The 24,303-nt window shown below is 42.5% G+C and overlaps 1 protein-coding gene across 6 annotated transcripts in view; it reads left to right on the top strand.

Moving 5' to 3' along the window:
• LOC101944215 (melanopsin-like) overlaps positions 1-24,303 on the top strand; it is a 70,372-nt gene that overhangs the window by 38,220 nt on the left and 7,849 nt on the right. For all 6 annotated transcript variants that reach the window (XM_042856407.2, XM_024099947.3, XM_005278461.5 and 3 more), the window contains 5 exons: positions 3,280-3,451; positions 5,593-5,748; positions 6,928-7,035; positions 16,895-17,069; positions 22,787-22,939. In XM_042856407.2, coding sequence (XP_042712341.2) covers positions 3,280-3,451; positions 5,593-5,748; positions 6,928-7,035; positions 16,895-17,069; positions 22,787-22,939 — 764 coding nt within the window. The remainder of the gene's footprint in view (positions 1-3,279; positions 3,452-5,592; positions 5,749-6,927; positions 7,036-16,894; positions 17,070-22,786; positions 22,940-24,303) is intronic.

The raw sequence follows: 24,303 nt of genomic DNA, 5'->3' as shown, positions 1-24,303 counted from the left end.
CCCCTGACTGTGCCAGGGAATCTGTATGGGCACGTGCCTGCACCTGTACAGAGTCCCATAGACCTCAGCAGAACTCCATGTGGGTGTAAGAGTCTGCCTATGCAGAGCTCAGGCCTTCCACTGAACTAAGGTGAAAGTTCTGAGTGACTGGAAGGGAATGGTTAGGAAATGCTTATGCAGTCTTAACTACAGCAGTCACTGCTCCTCCTGCTCTAATACACACGTACATAAACCCAGAATTAATGCAATATCCTGGGGCAGATATTTACTAGGGTTACCATATCTAATAAATAAAAAAAGAGGACCCTCCACGGGCCCTGGCCCCGCCCATTTCCCCGCCCCAACTCCGCCCTCTCCTCCCTCCCACTCCCAGCCATGGGGAAAGGGTTCCCCAGCGCTACCGGCTTCACGGTTTGCCGGGTAGCCCCCAGACCCTGCGCCCCCAGCCGGTACTTCCCCAGCACAGCTGGAGCCCGGGAGGGGAAGCGCCCAGCCGGGGGCGCAGGGTCTGGAGGCTGCGCGGCAAACCGTGAAGCCGGTAGCGCTCGGGCTTTGGGCAGCCCCTATGCCTCCGGACCCTGCACCCCCAGCCGGGCACTTCCCCTCCCGGGCTCCAGCGGCGCAGTGTCCAGAGGCACGGGGGCTGCCCGAAGCCGGTAGTGCTCAGGCAGCTCGGCTCTTAAACAGAGCCGAAGAGTCAGGGGAGGAGCAGAGCTGCCATTTTCCCGGACATGTTCGACTTTTTGGCAATTCCCCCCGGACGGGGGTTTGAGTGCCAAAAAGTCGGACATGTCCGGGAAAAAGAGGACGTATGGTAACCCTATATTTACCATTTCACTGGTGCAAAGTACATTTGCAGCCATTTCATGCCAGCTTCAGAGGATTCCCCCAGCACAAGGAAATCCTCAGCCAGCAGAACGCTGCTGTAGCAAGCTTTGTGCTATTCTCTCCTGCTTCACTCTCAGCATAGACATGTTTCAGATGCGGGGAGCAGGAGTGGAGCGCACACACTGAGCAATTTAGGTTGCGCAAAATCCTAAATTAGTGCCAGTAAAAACCTTCTAGTGCACCACACCATCAGGCATTTTATATGCAGATGTTGCAAGAAAGCGGTTTTAGAAATGCTTCGGAGGGGTTTTGAACATTTTATTGGGACTAGTTTTGACATCTGTCTTGTGTAAAATGAGTCCAGTTTTAACCACCACACACCTATCCCACACACAGCCCCTTCCCCCTGCCTTTCCCTGAGGGTGGTTGCTGAGATCCATCACAAATACCTCTTTGCAGAATCTCTGGATCTCCTGCTGTCCCTCCACATCCAACCCACATCTTTTTAGGACATATCAATGTATAAAGTAGGGGTAGGGGAAGTAGCTTCTAGGATGAGACTTCGCAAAGATTTAGTCTGTATCAAATTTGCACAGGTAACATTATGAATCCCTTTAAATGAGAGACCGTCTCCAAAGTAATCTCAAAAGACCCTCAATTACAGTGGTTTCAGCCTTTAAAACACATCTGCTGTTATGAAAGATTCTTAAACGTGTCTGCTGAAAATGACCTTCTTGCAAGTAATTGAGAGGTGGAGGGAGCAGTTGGATAGATTCTCTCCCCTACACAGTATTCAAAATGCCATCATGTACCACTTGGAGTACTTTAAAAAGTTGCTCATGGAAGACTGACAGTTAAGAACATAAAAATGGCCATACTGGGTCAGACCAAATGTCCATCTAGCCCAGTATCCTATCTTCCAGCAGTGGCTAATGACAGGTTCCTCAGAGGGAATGAACATGTAATCAAGTGATCCATTCCCTGTCTCTCATTCCCAGTTTCTGGCAAACAGAGGCTAGGGACACCATCTCTGCCCGTCCTTGCTAATAGCCATTGATGGACCTATCCTCCATGAATTTATCTAGTTCTTTTTTGAACCCTGTTACAGTCTTGGCCTTCACAACATCCTCTGGCAAAGAGCTCCACAGGTTGACTGTGAGTTGTGTGAAGAAATACTTCCTTTTGTTTGTTTTAAACCTACTGCCTATTAATTTAATTTGGTTACCCCTAGTTTTTGTGTTATGAGAAAGAGTAAATAACACTTCCTTATTTACTTTCTCCACACCAGTCATGATTTTATAGACCTCTATCATATCCCTCCCATTAGCCATCTCTTTTCCAAGCTGAAAAGTCCCCATCTTATTAATCTCTCCTCATATGGAAGCCGTTCCATATCCCTAATCAGTTTTGTTTCCTTTTTCTGAACCTTTTCCAATACATCTTTTTTTGAGATGGGATGATGACATCTCCACGCAGTATTCAAGATGTGGGCATACCATGGATTTATATAGAGGCATTATGATATTTTCTGTCTTATTATCTATCCCTTTCTTAATATTTCCCAACATTCTGTTCATTTTTTTGACTGCTGCTACACATTGAGTGGATGTTTTCGGAGAACTATCCACAATGACTCCAAGATCTTTCTTGAGTGGTAACAGCTAATTTAGATCCCATTATTTTATACGTACAGTTGGGGATTATGTTTTCCAGTATGCATTACTTTGCATTTATCAACACTGAATTTCATCTGCCATTTTGATGCCCAGTCACCCAGTTTTGTGAGATCCTTTTTTAGCTCTTTGCAGTCTGCCTGGGACTTAACTATCTTGAGTAGTTTTGTATCATCTGCAAATTTTGCCACCTCACTATTTACCCCTTTTTCCAGATCATTTATGAATATGTTGAATAGGACTGGTCCCCTGGGGATACCAATCTTTACCTCTCTCCATTCTGAAAACTGACCATTTATTCCTGTCCTTTGTTTCCTATCTTTTAACCAGTTACCAGTCCATGAGAGGACCTTCCCTCTTATCCCATGACAGCTTAATTTGCTTAAGAACCTTTGGTGAAGGACCTTGTCAAAGGCTTTCTGAAAATCTAAGTACAGTATATCCACTGGATCCCCTTTGTCTATATGCTTGTTGACCCCCCTCAAAGATTTCTAGCAGTTTTCTTATTGTCTGTGCATGATGCAATTTTTTTAATGAGTTCAGACTAGGTGGGAGACAAGATGCATGCCAACTTTGTATCTGTGCTCTCCGTATTCTGGAACTGGCTTGTACAATACAGCAGCTAAGTAATTATGCTGTACAGGATGGCCAGTGAGGGTCACATGTATAGTATTACCATTTGCTTGTTAACTGTCCAGTTCTTAAACCTTGACCAGTAATTGTACAAACGATGTGTGTGTATATATGTATATATATATTTACTTTTCATGTTTCTTAGGTTCCTATGTGCCAGAAGGGTTGATGATATCTTGTACATGGGACTATGTAACCTATTCCCCAGCAAACAGAAGTTACACCATGATGTTATGTTGCTGTGTGTTTTTCATTCCCCTGGTTATAATATTCCATTGCTATTTATTCATGTTTCTGGCCATAAGAAGTACTGGCAGGTAAGCAGGGTAGCAAGAGTAGTTAAATCTCTTGTCTTCTTGCTGTAAAGCATACTTTAAAGCTCCTGGCTGAAAATCAAGCTGGGCAGTAGATATATTAATGATGCTGCTTATACTGAATCTGTATTCTCCTTTGATGTCCTACAGAAATACAATACAGAGAACTCCCTGCTTACATGCTCCAGATAGACAGTTGGGTTAGATAAACAGAAGCAGAAATGCTATTTTCTCATATTCAGCTATTTTTCATTTTCTTCAGTGTTTGGGTTCATCATCTAAGCCCCCGGGAGGTTATGACAATGAATAAATCTGTTATACAGCAAAATGGCCATCACCTGATTTTGGCGCACTCCACAGACTTAAGTCCTTATACCTCAAGAGTTTCATTTATTGTAGACATTCCAGAAATCACAGCTTTTACAGCTGAACTCGGGGAGATGAGATGGGCCATGGTGTACACACATCTAGTTGTGCATGCATTTGACCAAATTTCATGCAAATATACAGACAGGTACAAATTGTTTTGCACATGACTCAGCCTCTTCTTGTAATATTTGAACTAAAAATTTGGCCTGATCAGAGATCAAAAAGGGAACTCTCTCTATTGTTTTGCCTCTCAATTTGTACATATTACTCATTCGGGGCCTAATCCTAATCCAGTTGAAGTCAGTCAGAATCTTTCCACTGACCTGAATGGGATCAAGCCTTGTTGTCTTGTTTCAGCAAAGTAACTAATCACATGCCTAACTTTAAACACATGTTTAACCCCCATCAACTACAGTGAGACTTGAGTACATGGTTAAGAAGCTTTGCTGAATAGGGATGGACTTGCATAGGTGCTTACGGTTAAGCACTTGCTTATGTGCTTTTCTGAATGGGGGGTTGTGAATGCTCTCTGCAATTGCAAATTTGATAACAAGGAATGGTAACTTAGTCCTTAAAGCAATATCACTGCATATGAGCATTCAGCACAGCTGCTGCAAGAATTGAATATGTATTCTACTGGCTAACATTGTCTTCTGCAGGCTTCTTCCATAGTGCATCTATTTGTGTATTATCATTTTATAGAAGCAGCTCATCGCAGTGCTGATTTGCATAGTGGCCTTCCTTTTTAAGTAAATCTTCACTAAAATTTGTTTATTTTTATGCTAAATCCTGTCAGACCAGTTTACTATAAATTGCAGGATATTAGTTGATTTTGCTGGCATAAAAAAGTGATGATGGTATCTGAAGAATCCCCACACAATAGCTGTGAGAATTTCTCCAGGCTTGTATTAATGATTCCTTCAGAATATCTGCAGCTAAACCACGATCTCCAAAAATTATCTCTAAGTAAAAAGAATGTCATCTCTCATTGGCTCAAATACCACTGTCCGATGGATAAACCTGCAGGAATGTAAAATAGCCCCCTTAAACATTATGTGCCAGGTTCACCAGTGCTCTTGCTTTGCAAAGTAGCCAGCATACAATACCAATATACCTGGCTCAGTGAGTTGGAATCTGTGGAGTTCATTTGACATCATCTCCTCAAGAGACAGGGAGGAGTCAGTGGAAGTGTGTAGGCAGCAAGGAGCGCTGCCCTTGTGAGGAGTGAATCCATGCATAATACATGGAATCCTCAGAGATGAGATCAGCCCTGATGACAGCTCTGCTGTCTGGCCACCCACCCAACCCTGGCAGCATGGCTCCTCAAGGAAATGAACTATCATTGAGTAACCCCCTTGTGCCTCTGGCAATGTCGCAGAGGGCAAGGAGTGGGATTTCCTGCTCATTCACTACTGGAGATCTGTCTGGTTCCAAAAGGACCATGCTACTCCCCAGCTGTGTTAGCCCCATCCCTCAGAACTGCAGAGCCCCATCTGGGCTATTCTTGAGGACAAAGAGTGAGCATGTCACAGAGGCAATGTCTTTCTTCCTGCTTACTCCTCTTGGCTGTTTTGAGGCCATTTTGCATGTTTACTCCCCTTTGCAGGGTGTAGCAGAGTAAGATCTTTATCCTTAAGATATTAAATAACTGAGTATATTTGGGCAGAGAAAGATAAAGTGTGTGCTCCATTTTAGTTATTGCTAATAATACATTGTGCGTCTTGTACCAAACATTTTCTTACACTGGGTGACTTCCCTTGTTCTTCTTCTCACAGGGATGTTCAGAAGCTAGGGTCCTATGGTCGTAAATCCTACCTCTCGCATTCCATGAAGAATGAATGGAAGCTGGCAAAAATTGCCTTTGTGGTCATCGTTGTGTTTGTCTTGTCTTGGTCTCCATATGCTTGTGTCACCATGATTGCATGGGCGGGGTAAGTAGAAATCTGGTGGCCCTTAGTCAAGATAAGTTAGTAATGAGGAGAAAGTGATCTAGCCTGAAGCTGCCCTGAGATATTTCATATAAATCTGACTCCTCCTTGGACTGTAAATGAGATTTAACTATAATCAGTGTTGTCACCCATAAGGAGTTAATCTTCCTTTTAAAAGGAGTTAAAATAGACACCAGATTAGAGGTGAGATAGCATTCCTCAGGATAGCCCTTTGGATAAAAGAGAACAAGATTAGCTAGTGTCTATTTCATTTCTTACATGAAACTTTGTATGCTTTTTTTTTTCCTGAGCACAGATTTTTGTTTTCACTTCCTTCATGCTGCTTTTTGTGTGTGTGTGTATTTTGATTTTATGCAGAGTAATCCTAGGCATCTCAGCAGATGATCACTCTCCTCATATCTGATCTCTCAAGAATCCCCCTCCTCAAGACAGTGACTAGGTGACTAGTAGAGAGAGAGAGTCAAGAGGCTTTTTTCCACACCTTTTTAAATTCAGAGCTCATGTCCTCCTCCCCTTCCCAGCTCCCCCTGTAGGGAGACCTCTTCCCCTGTTGATGCACATTCAACTTCACTGATATTAGTAGGAGTTACATGATCAATGGAAATTAGACTCCTCTTAACAGCTGGGAGAGTTTGAGGCAAAAACAGCTAAAGCTGATCTCAGCCCACTTCCCCTTTTTCACGCTCCTCCCTTTCTTTTTGGACACTGGAATTTCAGTCTCCTTGATGCCCTTTGATGTGTTGAATGAAATTGATACTATGGGGTGGCAATATGAGATTTTCATTCTGAATCGTTTTTTGTTATTACCATTCCATATCTATCTTGTTCTCCACATTAATAATCTCTCCTCCTGCTTCTGACTAGCAGAACAACAGAGAAATAAGTTATTGTGTGTGTTCTGGGTGCTTGTCATTCTTAAAAACAAAAAAGTCGTTGGTTGATGGCCATTCAGCTTCTCCAAGTAAATGTAACCAGTATGGCACCAAATCATGGTGGTCTTAGTCTCACCAAGGAATGCACTGAAACAAATTAACTTTTCAAAGCTATTTGTTGTCAGACGATCACAGCACATAGTCAATCAAGAAAGAGTAGTATGTTTTGGTAATTTAGTTAACACACATCCATTAAATACCTTTGTGTTTTGTTTTTGTTTAATTTTAGCCATGGCAACACTCTAACTCCATATTCTAAATCTGTGCCAGCTGTTATCGCCAAAGCGTCTGCAATCTACAATCCTATCATCTATGCAATAATTCACCCAAGATACAGGTACAGTAAACACAGTACAATTGTCTGTCAGTACACATACAAATGTATACATTCATAATAATCCCTTCTACTGAGGGCACTTCACTGCAGGAGTAAGTGGGCACAGTGCCATTGAAATCAGTAGATCTGTGCCCCCTTTTGTCAGTGGTGTATATGGCCCAATAGCTGTAAAATGTGGGCCACAGAATAAAGAAGTTATTGCAATTGCTCAGTGTTCCCTAATTTTTTCCATCCATGCACGGGATGAATTTTGTTATGCGCAATATCAAGGTAATGTACAGATGGCCCTGCTGCCATTCTGAGCTCCAAACCCTGCCCCATTCCTGCACTTCTAACCCCTGCCCTGTGCTCCCTTCACTCATAACTCCTCCACTCCCCTCCTGCGCCCTGAACCCCTGCACTGTGCCCCCTTCACCCATAGACTCTCCACTCCCCTGCTGCACCCCAAACCCCTGCACTGTGCCCCATTCACTCCCCTCCTGCGCCCCTAACCCCTGCACTGTGCTCCCTTCAGCCATAACTTCTCTGCTCCCCTGCTGCTCCCCAAACCCCTGCACTGTGCCCCCTTCACTCCCCTCCTGCGCCCCTAACCCCTGCACTGTGCCCCCTTCACCCATAGCCCCTCTGCTCCTCTGCTGCACCCCGAACCTCTGCACTGTGCCCCCTTCAGCCATAACCCCTGCATCTCCTTCCTGCACCCATGTGGGGAAACTGACCTGGATGCACAGGCGGAGCAGCTGGCATTGCTGCTCGCTCCCGCACTGGACTGCTGCTCCCTGCCCCGCGCACCCCTAGGGAACTGTGCAGGGAAGCAAGGAGCAACGTCAGGGCTTCCTGCATCCAGGTCACTTTGCCTACCTGGGCTGTGAAAGGAGAAGGCAGAAGAGCAGCACCTGCTGATGCTCACCTCACAGCACAGCCCAGGTGGGGAAAGTGACCTGGATGCAGGGAGCCCTGGGGGTGTGGGTGAGTGGGTGGGTGTGAGAGAGAGAGAGAGAGAGAGAGAGAGACACTGTGTGTGAGAGAGAGAGAGAGAGAGAGAGAGAGAGAGAGAGAGAAAGAGTGTGTGTGTGTTGAGGGGAGTGTGTAACAGAGTGAGTGTGTGTGTGTTGAGGGGAGTGTCTGTGCACCTGAGTGAGTATATGAGCATGCTGTCTCTTTAAGAAAGCACTCGGGTCAGGAGCCTGAAAGCTTTTTCAGACACAAGCAGCTGCCAACAGCTCTGGACCCAGAGAGGCAGTAGCACAGCTAGATTCCCCCTGTCATGTCACCCCAGCTCAGTGGCGACTGCATACACAGGCGGGGGGAAGGGGACACCCCACATCAGCCTTCCCCTCACCCCCCACACAGCACACAGGAGGATGCTCCCAGTCTGGAGCAGTGTGGCCTAGAGCGGCTCCGGGGGAGGAACGGGTGCGTGGGGGAGAAACAAGAGCAGCGGCGGCTGCACACAGCAGGGGGAGGAGGGGCACCCCTGCTCCGGAGAAGTCACCTGGCTCGGCTGGTCCTCCGTCAGCCCAACTGGCTCTCAGCAGGTCAGGGGGACTGAGGCAAACCCTGCACAGGGCGCCCTCTTTGGCGGGCCTCCCTGGGCCCCCACCTGGCCCCGCGCGGCTGTAATAGTCAAGTGCGCAGCACTTGATGGACTGTTGCGCAGGTGCGCAGCTTAGAGGAAACACTGATTACAGGCCCAGGGGGTTGCACTTATGACAAGTGAGAACTTTTCAGTCCCAGGGTTAGTACTTCACACTGAATTTGTTGGGAAATGCGGGTATTATTTTGTTGTTGTATCTTTTAAAATAAATCTTACGTGGAGAATTTTCTGAATGGGGATGGACTATTTGCGCTATGCCATCTTGCTTTTTGAAATCCAAGTATACCTAAGGGCAGTAAATCTGCTGTGTGATTGTCGTGAATTGTTTCCTGATTTATTTCTTTTTCTCCTGTTTCTTTCCTTGCTGGTTCCTTCACAACTGGTTTATGGGTTTCTGAGCTGAAGTATTTGAATTCTGTTTTACCCACCACCTCTGACCTCAGTGAAACAGGGGTTGAGGGGGTATAGTGACCATCCATTCCCATTGAAATGAGAACATTATGTAGGTGATAGGTCGGGGGAGGGCAAAAGGAAGGATTTTACCCAGTCACATGGATGGGGAAACCCATAAAATTAGGGTGAGACTAATTGGGGAGAGGCACATGTGGGTTAGGATAGTACTTAGGAGTGGGTGGAGGGATAATGTGATAAATCTTACGCAGACCTCCAAAAAAAAACAAACTTTCTTTGCTTCTCAGCACAGGCCCTGTTACAATCTCCATTAGTGACTCCTTCATGGCCTCCACAAAGTTCCCACAAGATCCAACTTGTTGCTCCCCTGCTACCATAGGAAAAGCCTGGGGAAGCATACATCATGCTTTTCGTAAAGGTCATTAATCTGGTCTTTGATTTGTAAATGGTTGAAACACTGCTGTTCCATAATAGGTGATTTTTTTTTAAATGCTGAAAATCCTTTAGCCGTCTGAAAGGAGTCTGTTCCACAAAAGCACTGCCTCATCTTATACAAGACAAAATATATCAAAGGGCTGGGGTCTTTCGGTGGTACAGTCTCAAAAGATATTAAAAAGCACTAAACCCCAGGGTGGGCTAGTGAGGTGTCCAGCTGAATGGTGTCAAACTAGCACATACTCACACTGCATTTCCTAGCAGCAGCTTAAGCCTTGGGCTTCCTTTAAGCCAGAGGCTTTGCTGAGAGTTGCTGTGAAATTTCATTCCAGTTAGACCGCTGGCCTTAATGATGGCACGGATCCAAGGACACCCAATATGGCTGATTGTCATCAATGATTATGTTGGATATGGTATAATTGTTCCAGCTAACAGTGGGAAAGCTCGCTGGCTGATGGTCACTTAGATTTTGCCTACTACAAACAGATATAACCAAGATCAAGCACTAGCTCAAATGCAGCACTTTCAAAGATATTTAGCCTGTTTTATATCCATCAACACAAGATTCATCTCCATGGCTAAAAGAAGAAGACCATGAAAACTGAAAACAAACCCTAAATTGGAATGGGATTGCAATGATATTTTTTCTATCAAATTGGGATGTGGAAAGCAGAAGATTCCATTGTATATTTTTCTGCTCACTATTCTTTTCTGGTTTGTTTTCTAACTTGGTAGGAAAGAGTCCAGGGGCGGTTTCTACCTGTAAAAGTTCTAAAATGTTTGATTTCTAAGAATCCTGTGAAAACACTTCTTTTTCACACAACTTTCTGTCCAAATACCTATTTTCAACAGAAAATATGTGATTTTTTTAGAAGGAGAATTTCTTCTAACCATAATTGTTTTTCAATATTTCACATGACTCGCCAACAATTCTTTCAAGGAGTATCTCTTATAAAGCGACATTGTACAATATAATATATAATAAGCAAGCCTTTGAACAAAGTAAATGTGTGAGGTGATGGTAAATATATAAAGATTTGTACCAGTAGATGGCAGTGTAAATTGTCTATAAGATTTTATTGTCAGTAGGGGGGAAATTGCAGCATTGTCTCATTTGGAGCTCTGATATTTCCCACAGTTGGATGCTGGGAAAACCCAGATAGTTAATTACTTTGAATATCTGATATGTAATTAATGAAGATATTGGAAGAAAAGATTCATACAAAAATGAGAAAATATTTTTCTGAAAATTAGACTCCAAATTAGACAATTTTGCACCCTCAACATTTTGATTTCCTGCTTAATTTCAGAAGACCGTCAAATGTCTTGACTGTACAGTAAAAATGTTTGTACCACTTTACATCTTAATTGGTTTTCACTAGAGGTGACTAGCCTTTCTACGCTCATTTCTCTGCCTATGGGGACCAAACTATTGAAAGTCTGGAGAAGAGAGAAATACACAGAGAGGAAGTCTATTTCCTATAGGAAGCATAACTCTTAAAAATAAAGAGCTAGTGAAGAATCAAAAATTGCCAATATCTTTTTTGGAGTGGGCATCTTCCCAGACTGCTTAGAGGGGATATGTCAGATTTCCCTGTCTACTTTCAGAAGTCACCAGCCTTCATTGGTTTGCGGAAATAGAGGAAAGTATAGTATGAAGCTGGAATTTCTGACCCAAAGTTATTTCTTTCCATTATTTCATATTTATATTTTATGTTTGTAAAGAAATATATTACTGTTCCCTAAATAAGCACTATACTGTAGGTACTGCTTCTGAGGGCTGGTCTACACTAGGGAGGGGAATCGATCTAAGATACGCAACTTCAGCTACGTGAATAGCGTAGCTGAGGTCGAAGTATCTTAGATTGATTTACCTTGGGTCCTCATGGCGTGGGATCAACGGCCGTGGCTCCCCTGTCGACTCCGCTACTGCCACTCGCTCCGGTGCAGTTTCGGAGTTGACGGGGAGCGCGTTCGGGGATCGATATAGCGCGTCTTAACGAGACGCGCTATATCGATCCCCAATAAATCGATCGCTACCCGCCGATATGGCGGGTAGTCTGGGCGTACCCTGAGAGTCTTTGTATATTGAGTAGAATTCCTGGACCAAAACATTATGGGGCAAGGACTTTTCAAATGTGCTCAGCATTGGCTTAATTTTATTCTCTTTTAAGTTAGTGGAAATGTTCCATTTATTTAAATAGGAACAAAGTTAGGCCACCATTGAGCACTTTTAAAAATCCCATCCCTTCTTTCCCATCTGTATTTCCATGACTACTGACACCAGAAGTGTTCATGAAATCATAGTGAAAGCACTTTATGGGTCTGAGAATCATCCAGTCAGAGAGTAGAAGCAATATTATGTCACTTAGGAGAATGAATCATGCAGACCAAATAGAAAGTTACAAATAGCGAATAAGTAGACACAATGAATAGTTTGCAAGCAGTCTATTGAGGAAATATATTTGCATATATCATTCCCCAATAAGTCTGACTAATGAACAAATATTCCAAGATCAAAGTCTGTTTATGGATAATTCACAAACGGTGAAATGGGTTGGATTAATCAAATCATCAATCCAACTCTAAATATCACAAAGATGAAACATTTTGTTCAGTTTTTGACTATGAACAAAAGAAAACAATTTTGTCTTTGATCTTCTGACTTGAGTGAAACCAACTTTTCCCTTTTTGACTTTGATAGGTTTGGATGGTACACATGAGTCAGAGAGTTCAGGAATAGTGAACTAAAGAGTTCTCACACAGTTCAAAATGATAGTGTGATGCTCACAGTGCAGGACGTTTCCTTGTGCTGAGAATTGCTGTTGGTAGTGGGATGAATTTAAAAAAGAAATCAAAGAAATGAAACATACCTATTTACAATATATTTTTACATAAGCCAAAAAAATGATTGCATATAACAGAGAAAATAGTGCTGACTCGAATTACAGTCATAGAAATGTCAGGAATTTCTTTAATAATCATGGCATGTGTGTTCTTTTTAGCCTTGCTGAGGTCCAATAAATCCTGTGGAAGTTCATTAGTTGGACTGATCAGGTGTTTATTCCTAGAACTTTTTAACTGCAGATACCTGCTGAAAAGGCACTGTCTGAACACTGACTTATTCATTATTGGATTACCAGGAGTTCAATCAATTTGAAATGATGATTTTGTATCCAGAATTATCTTGCTGGTAAATCAGGATCTCAATATTACATCTGGTCAAAATTTTTCAAATTTTCAAATTTTTGTCAGTTTTTTGTTTGAAGTGTCAATGAAAAAAAATTTTTTTGCAAAATGTTTTTCATTTTTCAATCAGCTTCACTTGAGATGTGAACAGCTACATTTCCTAATACATCTCATCATTTTTCTCTATGCCAGTACAATAAGCTATAGTATGACGTGAAAGAACTAGACTTGAAATTTGAATGTTAATTCTGATAGCCTTGAATAAACCATATCTCCATGACAGAGATGACTGGAAATAACAAATTTTTTTGAAAACCACTAAATACGGAGAAAAACTGTACACAAAACTAAACAAATATTACTTAATAAAAAAAGTTTAGCATTCATTTCATTTTAGAATCATTGCTGTTACTTTCATTGTGATTTGAAGGGATTTTGTTTAAATGATTGACAAAAAATTTCCTTTCTGTGTTTAAACTTAGAGACTAACAAATTTATTAGAGCATAAGCTTTCGTGGACTACAGCCCACTTCTTCGGATGCATATAGAGTGGAAAATATATTGAGGAGATATATATACACACATACAGAGAGCATGAACAGGTGGGAGTTGTCTTACCAACTCTGAGAGGCCAATTAAGTAAGAGAAAAAATCTTTTGAAGTGATAATCAAGCTAGCCCAGTACAGACAGTTTGATAAGAAGTGTGAGTGAGAATACTTACAAGGGGAGATAGATTCAATGTTTGTAATGGCTCAGCCATTCCCAGTCCTTATTCAATTCCAGCTCAGCAGTCTCTCCTTGGTCTGGCCATTCAATGACAGACCTGTGGGTGGCTATCTTACAACAGAAAAACTTCAAAAACAGACTCCAAGGAGAGACTGCTGAGCTGGAATTGATATGCAAACTAGATACAATCAACTCAGGATTGAAATAAGGACTGGGAATGGCTGAGCCATTACAAACATTGAATCTATCTCCCCTTGTAAGTATTTGGCCTCTCAGAGTTGGTAAGACAACTCCCACCTGTTCATGCTCTCTGTATGTGTGTATATATATCCCCTCAATATATGTTCCACTCTATATGCATCCAAAGAAGTGGGCTGTAGTCCACAAAAGCTTATGCTCTAATAAATTTGTTAGTCTCTAAGGTGCCACAAGTACTCCTGTTCTTTTTAAGCATGGCACAGGTGGTCTCCCAGGTAACCTGCTCCTAAGCCCATTCAGGTCTTTGAAAGGTTACAATAGACCTTAAATTCTTCCTGGAAATTCACAGGCAGCTAGTGCAGTTCATGTAGCTCCAGTGTTTAATAAGCAGGTTGCCACCAGCTTTAGTTACTGAATAGTGATGGGAGAGTGCATTACAACTATATATTCCCAGTGTGACAACGGCATGAATTATGGTAGCAAAGAAGTGGTTGCACTTCTCTTCCTAGCTGCAGGCAGAAAACAGTACTCTTGGCCACAGGTTCTGTCAGACAATTCAGCAGCAGCCTGGGGTCCAAGAAAACATCTCAACCATGAACCTGTATCACAGTCACTGGTTGCATTCCCTCAGCTACCAATAAATCGGTTGTTAATTCTTCCGGTTATTTCTTCCACCCAATCAGCGTTACTTCTGTCTCACCTGGATTAAGGCCTCAATCCTGCAGTGAGCTCCACAGGGGCAGATCCCTGCATTCACTCAGCGCTACTGAAGTCAGGGAGGGGCTCTGCAATTGCATAGGCAGGACTCATTGCAAGAACAGAATCTAAGACTCAGCCAGCTAGCACTCATTCGGGCCCAAATCGCCTGTAGACATTAAGGCTTCCATTCCGTTGTCCCAGTCAGGTCTGTAGACAAAGACTACCGAATATGCTGCAATCTGTCTTAGATTCCCAGATCATATGGTACATTTTTGTTCCTTATTCATGTGAGAGTATCTTTCAGAATCAGATTTCTGAGGCCTCTGTGAACTTTTACAAATGTAATATTTTCTTCTTGAATATTGGAGTATTTGCTGAAAATTCACTATTTCCTCACACGCAAGCAAAGTTGTTCACTGTTAGACTTACAGGAAATGGGCAATGGGAACAGGGGAGCAAACATAAACAAACGAATTTGTTTAAAAAGTTGAATTAATGTTCAAGCAATTTTTTGTTGTTGTTGCAATATTCATCCAGCTCTAACATGTGCTTCTGGAGTTTAATATATGTCTTCGCTTCCTTCACTGATATGTGATTCACAAGTGCACAGAGCAGTAGTGGTTGTCCATTGTATGTGTGACTTGTCCTATCTTATTCATTGTCTTTGTGCGTTTCTGTCTGTAGCAATATTTGCTGGTATTTTGTGATTGCGCTAGAATTAATCTGGAGTGATATGAGGTTGTAGATTTATTATACCAAGTACAAAGGCATTGGGCCAGATTCTCTGCCCTTGAACCATCTGCTTTGCACAACACAGGCAGCCTCAAGGAGCTGGAATCGAGTCATCGCTAACCAGCTGACAATTCCCTCAGCAAAGAACCATCAGTTGGCTTCAAGTCAACATGCCTGGCTCCTATGCCAACTGACCACCCCATCACGGGGAGTGGGGGTGGCTGGGCGAAGGACCAGAGGGCTCTGCCTATTATCATCTGCCAGTTTTCAACTGGCATATGGTCCCTTGTGGAGTGTAGCCAATTGGCGTGGATTAGTGGAGCCCCCTAGGCTGCTCTAATTTATGCTGGGGCTGAGCCAGCACAGATCAGCCCAAAAACTCAGGGACCCATAACTGTTACTTAAGGCCTGTCTGCATGGTGCAACAATGTGCATGAGAGGGGTGTGAATTCTGAAGCACGCCAGTGCGTTGCACACTACAGGTATGGCTACACTGCAATAAAGGGCTGCAGTTGGCCTGGGTCAGCTAACTCAGGTTCATGGGGCTCATGCTGATGGACTACAAAATTGCAGCGTAGATGTTCAGGTTCGGGCTACATCCTGAGCTCTGAAACCTCATGAGGACAGTGGGTTTCAGAACCCAGGCGCCAGTCTGAGCCCAAATGCCATACTGCAAGTTTTAGTCCTACAAGCCCAGGTAAATGGACATGGTCTCTGACACTCGGGGCTACAGGCTTTTTATTGCAGTGTACATGTACCCTAACTGGCCCCAGGTTATGCTAGCGTGCTGGGGAACTTTTAGTTTATGCCAGCAGGTCTGTACAGGCTTGTTCATGCACAACACATCGGTGCACTGTAGATTCACTCCCCTCTAGTGTCAGTGGCAGATTAGCCACTGGGCCCATGTCCAGGCGCCCCGGCCAATTGGGGGTCCCCAGAAAAATGGGCATCCCTGTGCCCTGACCTCCTCCGCCTACCCATCCACCCGAGGCTCCTGCGGGGGGTTGGGGCACAAGGGCTTGCCCCACTCCGCCCGCCTGCCTGGCACTCTGGTTGGGGCATGGGGGCTTGCCCCACTATGCCCATCCACCCGGCACTCCTGCCAGCTCCATTCCCCAACAGGAGTGCTGGGAGGGCGGGGGAAGCCCTTGCGCCCCAACCCCATTTCCCCTGCAGGAGCGCCAGGGAAGGAGGAGGCACTTGCTCTGGCCCAGGGCCCCAAAAATCCATAATCAGACTCTGTCTAGTGTGCATTGCCATGCTGTGTAGACAGGCCCTTAGATTGCTACTAAACGTTGTGCGGATTGTAAATGCTTGTAGATTGTAAGCATCTTTTTGTTCTGTGTTTGTACATTGCCTAGCACATTAAGGTCCTGGTCTGTGACTGAGGTTTCTAGATACTACCATGATACAAATAAATAATAACTGGCTCCCCAAGGCTGCTCCCCTTCTCCCGTGCACAGAACAGATCTCGTCACAGGAGAGAATCTGACCCATTATGGTTCAATAGCTTTGTATGTTTGCAGTATTAATCATTTATTTGCAATTAAATTAACTAATCATTTTTTAAGTTGAACGTATGACTAAAAATTGATTGTATTTTCAATTCTCACTACTCATCCATGCATCCTTTAAATCCTTTTGGTTAAAAGGTGCTGAATCCATGTGATGTCTTTCCTTTTGTCTTGTTAACAGTTCACATTAGCCCTAACAAGCTACTTCCAAGTAATCTTTAATCTTTATAAAACAAAACCAAAAGCTTTACTGAGATTACCGAAAGAGAGAGAACTTCTGTCAGATCATTTTCCAAACAGTGCTGCTAGTATTTGTGGTGTTACACAGCTTGTAACTTTTACTTTCCTGTTCCCCTTTAGGAAAACCATTCGTAGTGCTGTTCCTTGCTTGCGATTTTTCATACGGATATCAAAGAGCGATCTCTCATCAGGTTCTATAAATGAATCATCATTCAGGGCCTCTGTCTCCAGCCGTCGCTCTTTTGCCTCCAGGAACAAGAGTAGTTGTGTTTCATCAGTTTCCACTGGAGAAGCAGTAAGTCTTTCTTATTTCCAGGGAGGAAATTGGTTATAAAACTTGCCTGTCTGAAACAAGTCAGGTCCCCAGTTAATTCTCTAAAAATGTATCCAAAGTCATACTTTGGCATCTGTTTCTGAAAGCCTTGGAAGAATAAAGTTGTTTCTGTATGGGAATAATTACTGTGCTTCAGGAATATTATCGTTTGATTTATTTATCCAATTTTTAACATGCATTCCAATTTGGTTGTTTTGTAGAAGTGGAATCTTGGGCGTTGTAGCAGCTGGTGCTCTGCCTGGGGTATAGCTGTGACAGTGCAGAGGGATTTTATGTGGAAAAATCATGTATATTAAATTCACATTAACTTTACAAAATGTATATATTTTTAGTTAAATTATGAAAATTAATGCTCTCAGACTTTTAACTCTTTATCTGTCATGTCAAATTCAATAGAGCCCAGGCCTTGTAGGCTTCATATCCATAGGACCAGACAGAATAGTACTAAAAATAAAAAGTTCCTTTGGGGGCTCTCACATCACCCAGACTGACTTCTTACCATTCCCCCCAACTCCTGAAAAGTCAGACTCTTCTGCATTGACACTGTGCCTATTAGGGCATTACTCAGCACATCAGTGGTCTGCATAGGGCAGTGTTTCCCAAACTTGGGACGCCGCTTGTGTAGGGAAAGCCCCTGGTGGGCCGGGCCAGTTTGTTTACCTGCTGTGTCCGCAGGTTCGGCCAGTCACGGCTCCCAGTAGTCGTGGTTCACTGCTCCAGGCCAATGGGAACTGCTGGAAGTGGCGCGGGCCGAGGGACGTACTGGCCGCCACTTCCTGCAGCCCCCATTGGTCTGGAGCAGTGAACCACGGCCACTGAGAGCCGCGATCGGCCGAACCAGCGGACACGGCAGGTAAACAAACTAGCCCAGCCCGCCAGCGGCTTTCCCTAAACAAGCGGCGTCCCAAGTTTGGGAAACACTGGCATAGGGGATGCACTCAGCCAGTGCTAGTCCTCTCTAGGGCCCTACTCTATTCAGCTCTTTCACACTGCGCTGAACTACCATAAGAAAGTTCACTCAGCTCAAACTATCATCTAGAACATTTACAAAGATGATAATCACTGTGACAGGTTGAACTAAGAGTAAGCTAGGCTTTTACCCCTGGGCTGTCCTTTAGGCTGGAAGACAACAGTCTAGGCAAGGATGAGGACTCACGGATGTGTAGTGTGTCACTTGCAAGCTATTTATTTCAGGGTACTAATATCAGAGTCAAAATAACATGACCAGGTAGCCAAATTTCAAAAGAGATGCTTTAAATCCTTCCGATAAGATAGATTTTGAAAAAGCAGTATGATCTAGGAAGTGGGTTGATGAACATCAAGAAAACAAGGGAGCATGACAAATCTGGCTTGAAGACGATTCTTTTCCCCACAGGTTAGAACATAAAGTGTTCAGAAACTTGATCAAAAACTGTCCATTCTGTTTTATCAAGCCACCTGAATGGCTTTCTTCTGCTACATAGTATTACTTCTCAGAAAGCAAATAAATACCAAACTTTCATAATTATTCATAGTAACACTTTGTTTCCCAGTTCACCAATTGATTTACAGTAGTTTCAAGTTGTAAATGTCTGAGTAGAAACTGTAAATATAGCACTTTATTTTCTACTTTATTCTCCAATCCACCTTTAGAAATGTGAGATCCTGCTTCTCAGTGAACTGATCCCAGCACCAGAAAATTTTTTTAACAACTGTGTTGTAAACAGATGGTAAAATAAACATACATGAGTAAAAAGACAGTACTCACTGGCAAATTGAAGAAATCCCAATCAAGGGTGCAGAGGGATCACAAAACCTTTTGTTATAGATTTCTGGTCACCTATCAAAGGGAATTGCCCCACTCCCATGCACACATTGAACTATTGTGTAACTTCATAAGTACTAACAGAAAAGCTGTGTTTGGTTGCTGTGAATATAGTTAGCAATGTTAGCACCAAGCATTGGAAGAAACCACTCCTAAGTACTTTCTAACACAGTCCAAATCCTCCTATGTTTTACACATATGATCCTCTCCTCCCACATTCCAACCAGTCCCGAAAACCACTCAGAGTAGTCAAAATATTTGTTCATTGGAGCTCTAGACTAAATTGACTGACCATCATTTTGCACTCAAGCTAGGTCTATATTAATCCTTTGTAGATCCAAATATTTGACATTAAGTGCATCTTATGTTCTTTATTCTCTTTAAATCCATGATGGACACCAAGGTTTGATTCTGCAATTGAAAGCACAGACAGACTGCTGCGTCTGCTTAGAGCCCCACTGAAGTCAGTAGGGTTCTGTACTGCAAAACACTCTGCCCATGGACTGTTAATTGCAAGATCAGGCCTTTAATTTGTAAAAATCTTTTTTTTTAACTAAAAACAGAACAGATAGTGAAATGATTTGTCTCTTCCCTTAAGAAAAGATCTGGTGGTAATACCACAATCAAATAAACCTATCTGTCATTTAAAATTATAGACCAGATTAAGATATGTCTGAAGCCCATTGCTTTTGCAACTCTTCCAGACAGACCATGCAGTTATTTTAATTAGACATCCAACTGAAATGGAAAATTCTGTCTTAAGAGGTACTTTCAGCAGTACAATTAACTTCAATTGTAAACTCTTTGGGTCAGGGACTATCTTTTTTTTTTTTTTTTTTTTCTGTACAGCATGTAGTACAATGGTTTCCTGGATCATGATTGGGGCTCCTAGATGCTACCATAATACAAACAAATAATAATATGGCAAGAACCACAAGTGACATACATGAGTCTTGTCACTAAATGCACTCTTGGAGGGCATTCAAATACCATGGTGACCGATATAATAGAACACAACTACCGGTAATTGTTCGCCAGCCCTACTTCATTGTAGAACTATACATTCGGTAATACATAAGTGGTAAACTTTGTCCTTAGCTTTTATATAATATATTTACTGCAAAATTTCTTTTTAATTTAAAAGAATAACAGATGCTAAGTTATTGTATTTTAAAAATTAAATTACATAGCACCACCAACCTGCAGTGTTTTTCCTGTTGTTATTTTGCAGGCTAAGAGTTGTATTTGATAGTATTCTACACCGGTTTGTCCTTGATACAAAAGCTTTGCCTATACTAGTATTTTGGACGGAACCTCCCACCATTACAGGTAGCAGGTCATGGGGTGCCTGCTTTTGTAAACAGGGCACAGTCATTTTATCACTCTATCATTTAGATCTGCCCTGAGCCAAACTAACTTAGGAGTGTGCACTGGGAACATTTCAGTCTTCTGAAAAATCAGGACAATAAAGTAGTAAAAACCTATCCCCTCCTTACATTAGGAATCTGTCATATATAGCTGATTCCAGTGGAGTTGCACCAGTTGTCTGAAAAACGCTAGCGCAGACATAGCCGCAGGAAACTACACACCTAAATCAACATACACTGAACTGAGAATATCTGTACCCTTTGAGATTCTTGTGTGTGGTCAGAAAATCTTCCTGCTTCAGAGCTAAGGTAATGAATACTGTTATCATGTAAAAGCACTAACTGGTGTGGGTCAGGGCTGCCTGAGAGAATGCCTCTCCCTGAGTGCCTCACAGCAACAATTACAATTGCTTCCAATGCTTTCACACTTGCTGAATGGAACAGAAGTTTCCAGGAGGAGTATTGTCTGCAGAACACCAATGCCTTGGGAACTTGCTCCTTCATATGGCCCTGATCTTAAAATCTATAAGTCTGTGTGATCCAGAGTTTTTCAGCCTTCATGGCAAATTTTAAGGCTTCCCTGTTCAACCAGGCATTTAACTGATTGTCACAGTGTTAGGATGAAGGACCTTAACATGGTAGAAACATTGCAGCAATTGTTTATTGAACCATCTCTATGAATCACTCATTTTTGTATTTATTGTGCAGTGCTACGGATGCCATGGCAACAGGAGTTGTTAAAAAAAAAGTATCAGTAATTCTGTTATAATGTAAATAAAATATGGAAACTTTTGCCCATTGAGCTAATTTACACTCACAGGCCATTAAATTTCTGACTATAGGGATGATACATTAAGGTATTGTTCATGAAGATGGATGATAATGTAATTGCCCTGGAGGTTCTGTGGAAGCATTAAGATTATTCTCAGAAACCTAGGCTATTGTATAAAATATATGAAGCATTCTGACAAGAAAAGCAGGTACATTTTCTGCTGTAAGATACATATCCAGCAAAGTCACTGGGACTACTCACATGCTTAGAGTTAAGCACATGCTTAAATGCTTTGCTAGATCAAGGCCTACGTCACTAGTTGTACATAGCGCTTATGCAAGGGTGGCACTGGAAATATGTTGTTTCTGGAGATGATAAAATAAGAGGGTTTTTTTTTTTAAAAAAAAGGAAGGCTTCTAAGTCATTTCTTTTACCCTCTCCTATGTATCCTCCTGTTCCTTTCACCTTTCCATTTTCCTTGACTCATTTTCTCCTTTATTTCCCTCTCAACAATTTTTTTTTATGAATGAGTAGATTAGTGGACGCTAAATGAGATTCACTGTAGTCATTTTATAGCACCTTACATGTCCCGACCTGAGCCATTTCTTTTGTTCTGTAAGTCACCATTAATTTTCTGTAAACTCAGTTGAGTCTTTTTGTTTTGTTTTGTTTTTAAAGTATTCTCCTTTCTAGGCATGGGATAATGTTCTTTAAAGGTGTCAGCCTTGGCCTAACCTTTGCTTATAGGTCTCAAACAAAACTGCTGCTGCTGTTGTAATGCAGTGCTGTGTTGATTTGACACTGCCAGAGGCAATTATTCTTTCAGTGACTGACAGGAAACATGGTTTTAAAATGCCAGTTCAGTGCAGCTGGGTAGTTGCCCTTTGAAATAAAAGCTTAACCCAGTGGCTTTTGCATATTGCATGGTAGCAGTTCATGGTGAAGTTTTGTAACACACTTGCTAATGCACAAGTTGGCAGCACCAAATAGGAAATGTAGCTGTTTCCACCAAACAAATTCTCTTGTCTGAGCGTGTGCCCATTTCTAATGTAAATAAAATGGCATCTGTAGTTTTAATTATACAAAGAAGGAAAAATGAAAAGACAATTCATAGCTGAGGGAACTAAGTGATCCAGTGATATTCATGCATTAGTTTCACACCTTCATGGACCTCATTTCAAATCCTCACTTAAGTGCATGTGGAAAACAGTTTGGTCTCCGCCTTTTGTCCGAATCACAAAATCAACATATAATTTGTCATGATTCACAATCTTTGCACAAGATAGGTCCAGAAATGGAATATCTGGATTGTAGCAAATCAGGATTGAGCTCCATTCCTAGTGAGGCACAGGAAAAATAAGTGAAGTAACTGCCCACATTCCAGACTGTACTCTCTCTCTCTGCTACTGGATATCTAATGCTTAGGTGCCACAAGCATCACTATACTACAGAGATCAAAGGTGAGTGAAAAGTCTGGGTAAAAATGGATGCACTGTGTGTTACAAGCTCTGTGGTTCCAAAGAGACAAATCCCAGGAGAGCAGTAAGATTGAAAATCAAGAGTATGTGGAATAATTCTTGTCCATTGGGGAATTCATCAGGGCTGGGTATATGGCCCATTTTAGAACCCTCTCATTTTGTCTACATGCAAAAGCAACCTGCTTACCAGCAGATGAAAAAGAAAATTTAAAAAGTTAGAATATAACTGTTTGAAATAATTCTCACTTGGTGTTTAGGCTTGGAGTGACGTAGAGCTTGAACCAGTGGAGCCAGTTCATAAGAAACTGCAGCCTTCCAGAAGTAACTCTTTTTCATCATGTCCGAGACAGGAGGAGAAGAGGGAACTGCTTCTGAAGGCCCACAGCTGCAATGCAATAGCTGAAGAAAAGGTAAAAGAAGGACTTAGTTGTTTCTTGTTTTTATTGTATAATCTTTCTTTGGCAAGTCTTCTCTGGTTTACCCCTTCAACCTTGATGCTGAGGTGGATACATCTTGAAGACCTCACCCATATTTGTGGTTTTGAAGGTTTCTCCCACCCCACCATTACAGCCTCTATGAATGCTTTAGCTCTTTTCCCAGCAGCTTTGCCTTTGCTGGAAAAGCAACCTACCATTCCAGATCAAATGCTGACTTGTAATGCAGTTAGTGGGGATGAATTTAAGAACCTGACCGCTTTATCTCAGCATGTTTACCTCCTCCAGTCCTGGTTGATCTCATCCCACTCCCAAATCTAAAGAACTCACCTCCATGTTGTGGCAGACTCCATTTGCTACAAAATCACCGTTTCAAGTCAGATTCAGAAGTAGTGGAAGCCACTTTTTTTTGCACGCTCATTTTAGTATACATTTAAAAAAATGTTTTATCTTTGTTGAGGGGGAAGAGGAGAGAGAAACTCCCATTTCTCCCTGAGAGTGGGAAAGTCTGGCAGCTTGCCCCCCTTCTCTCACTGAAACTGGAGATGGTGAGTACTGAGTGCATCTCTTGTGGATGCAACAAAACTACAAACCAAACTGCTGCAGTTTGGTGTCATTTTCTCAGAAGTGTCACTTTTCCAGAGGTGGAACTTCGGAAGATGACCTCAGATCACCCCTGAATCAGCTCTTGCCAATACTTCAGTATCACTGGACTTCCAGCTATAGTACTGCTGTGAATCACATGGAAAAATATGCCAACGCTACACCTTCAGTAGACAAAGGCATAAGACTCTCAATACCCAACCTACTAGTACTCCCAGGTTTGTAGGTACCCAGCTCCTCATGGCTGTATCTACGACATGTCTAACTGAACTAACAATACACCATAAGAAGTGTCACCTGAATCAGTCACCTTTCTTTCCTTCTGGATCTCTGGTTATTTTTCTAGAGACAGCATAGTTTAAATGAGAAGCTATCTCGGGAATCACAGCAAACTGAGCTCCCTACTCCTGAATGCATCCACTCACTCGTCCTTCAGGTGTCTCTTTCATGTCGCTTCTTCCACAAGGCCTGGAAAACCTTAGTCCTCCCCTTTATAAAGCATTGACAAAGCAGGCAGTAGAAAATAATTTTTGGGGAAAGAAAAAACAAAAAACAAAACAGCGTTAGAATGATTGCGTCACTGACAAGTTGTACAGTATTGTTAGCGCGTTCTTTTTGATCCCATCTCTGCACTTCATCTATGTGCTATCTGTTTAGGTTGCATGTTCTCTGAGGCATGGACCCCCCACTCTCATCCTCATTCACATTTGTGGCCCTTATATGCTGCTCAAGCAATG

Source organism: Chrysemys picta, chromosome 5, assembly GCF_011386835.1.
Source record: "Chrysemys picta bellii isolate R12L10 chromosome 5, ASM1138683v2, whole genome shotgun sequence".
Lineage (NCBI taxonomy): Eukaryota > Metazoa > Chordata > Testudines > Emydidae > Chrysemys > Chrysemys picta.
The sequence above is the reverse complement of the archived record's forward strand: the minus strand, read 5'-3'. Positions and strand labels throughout refer to the sequence as shown.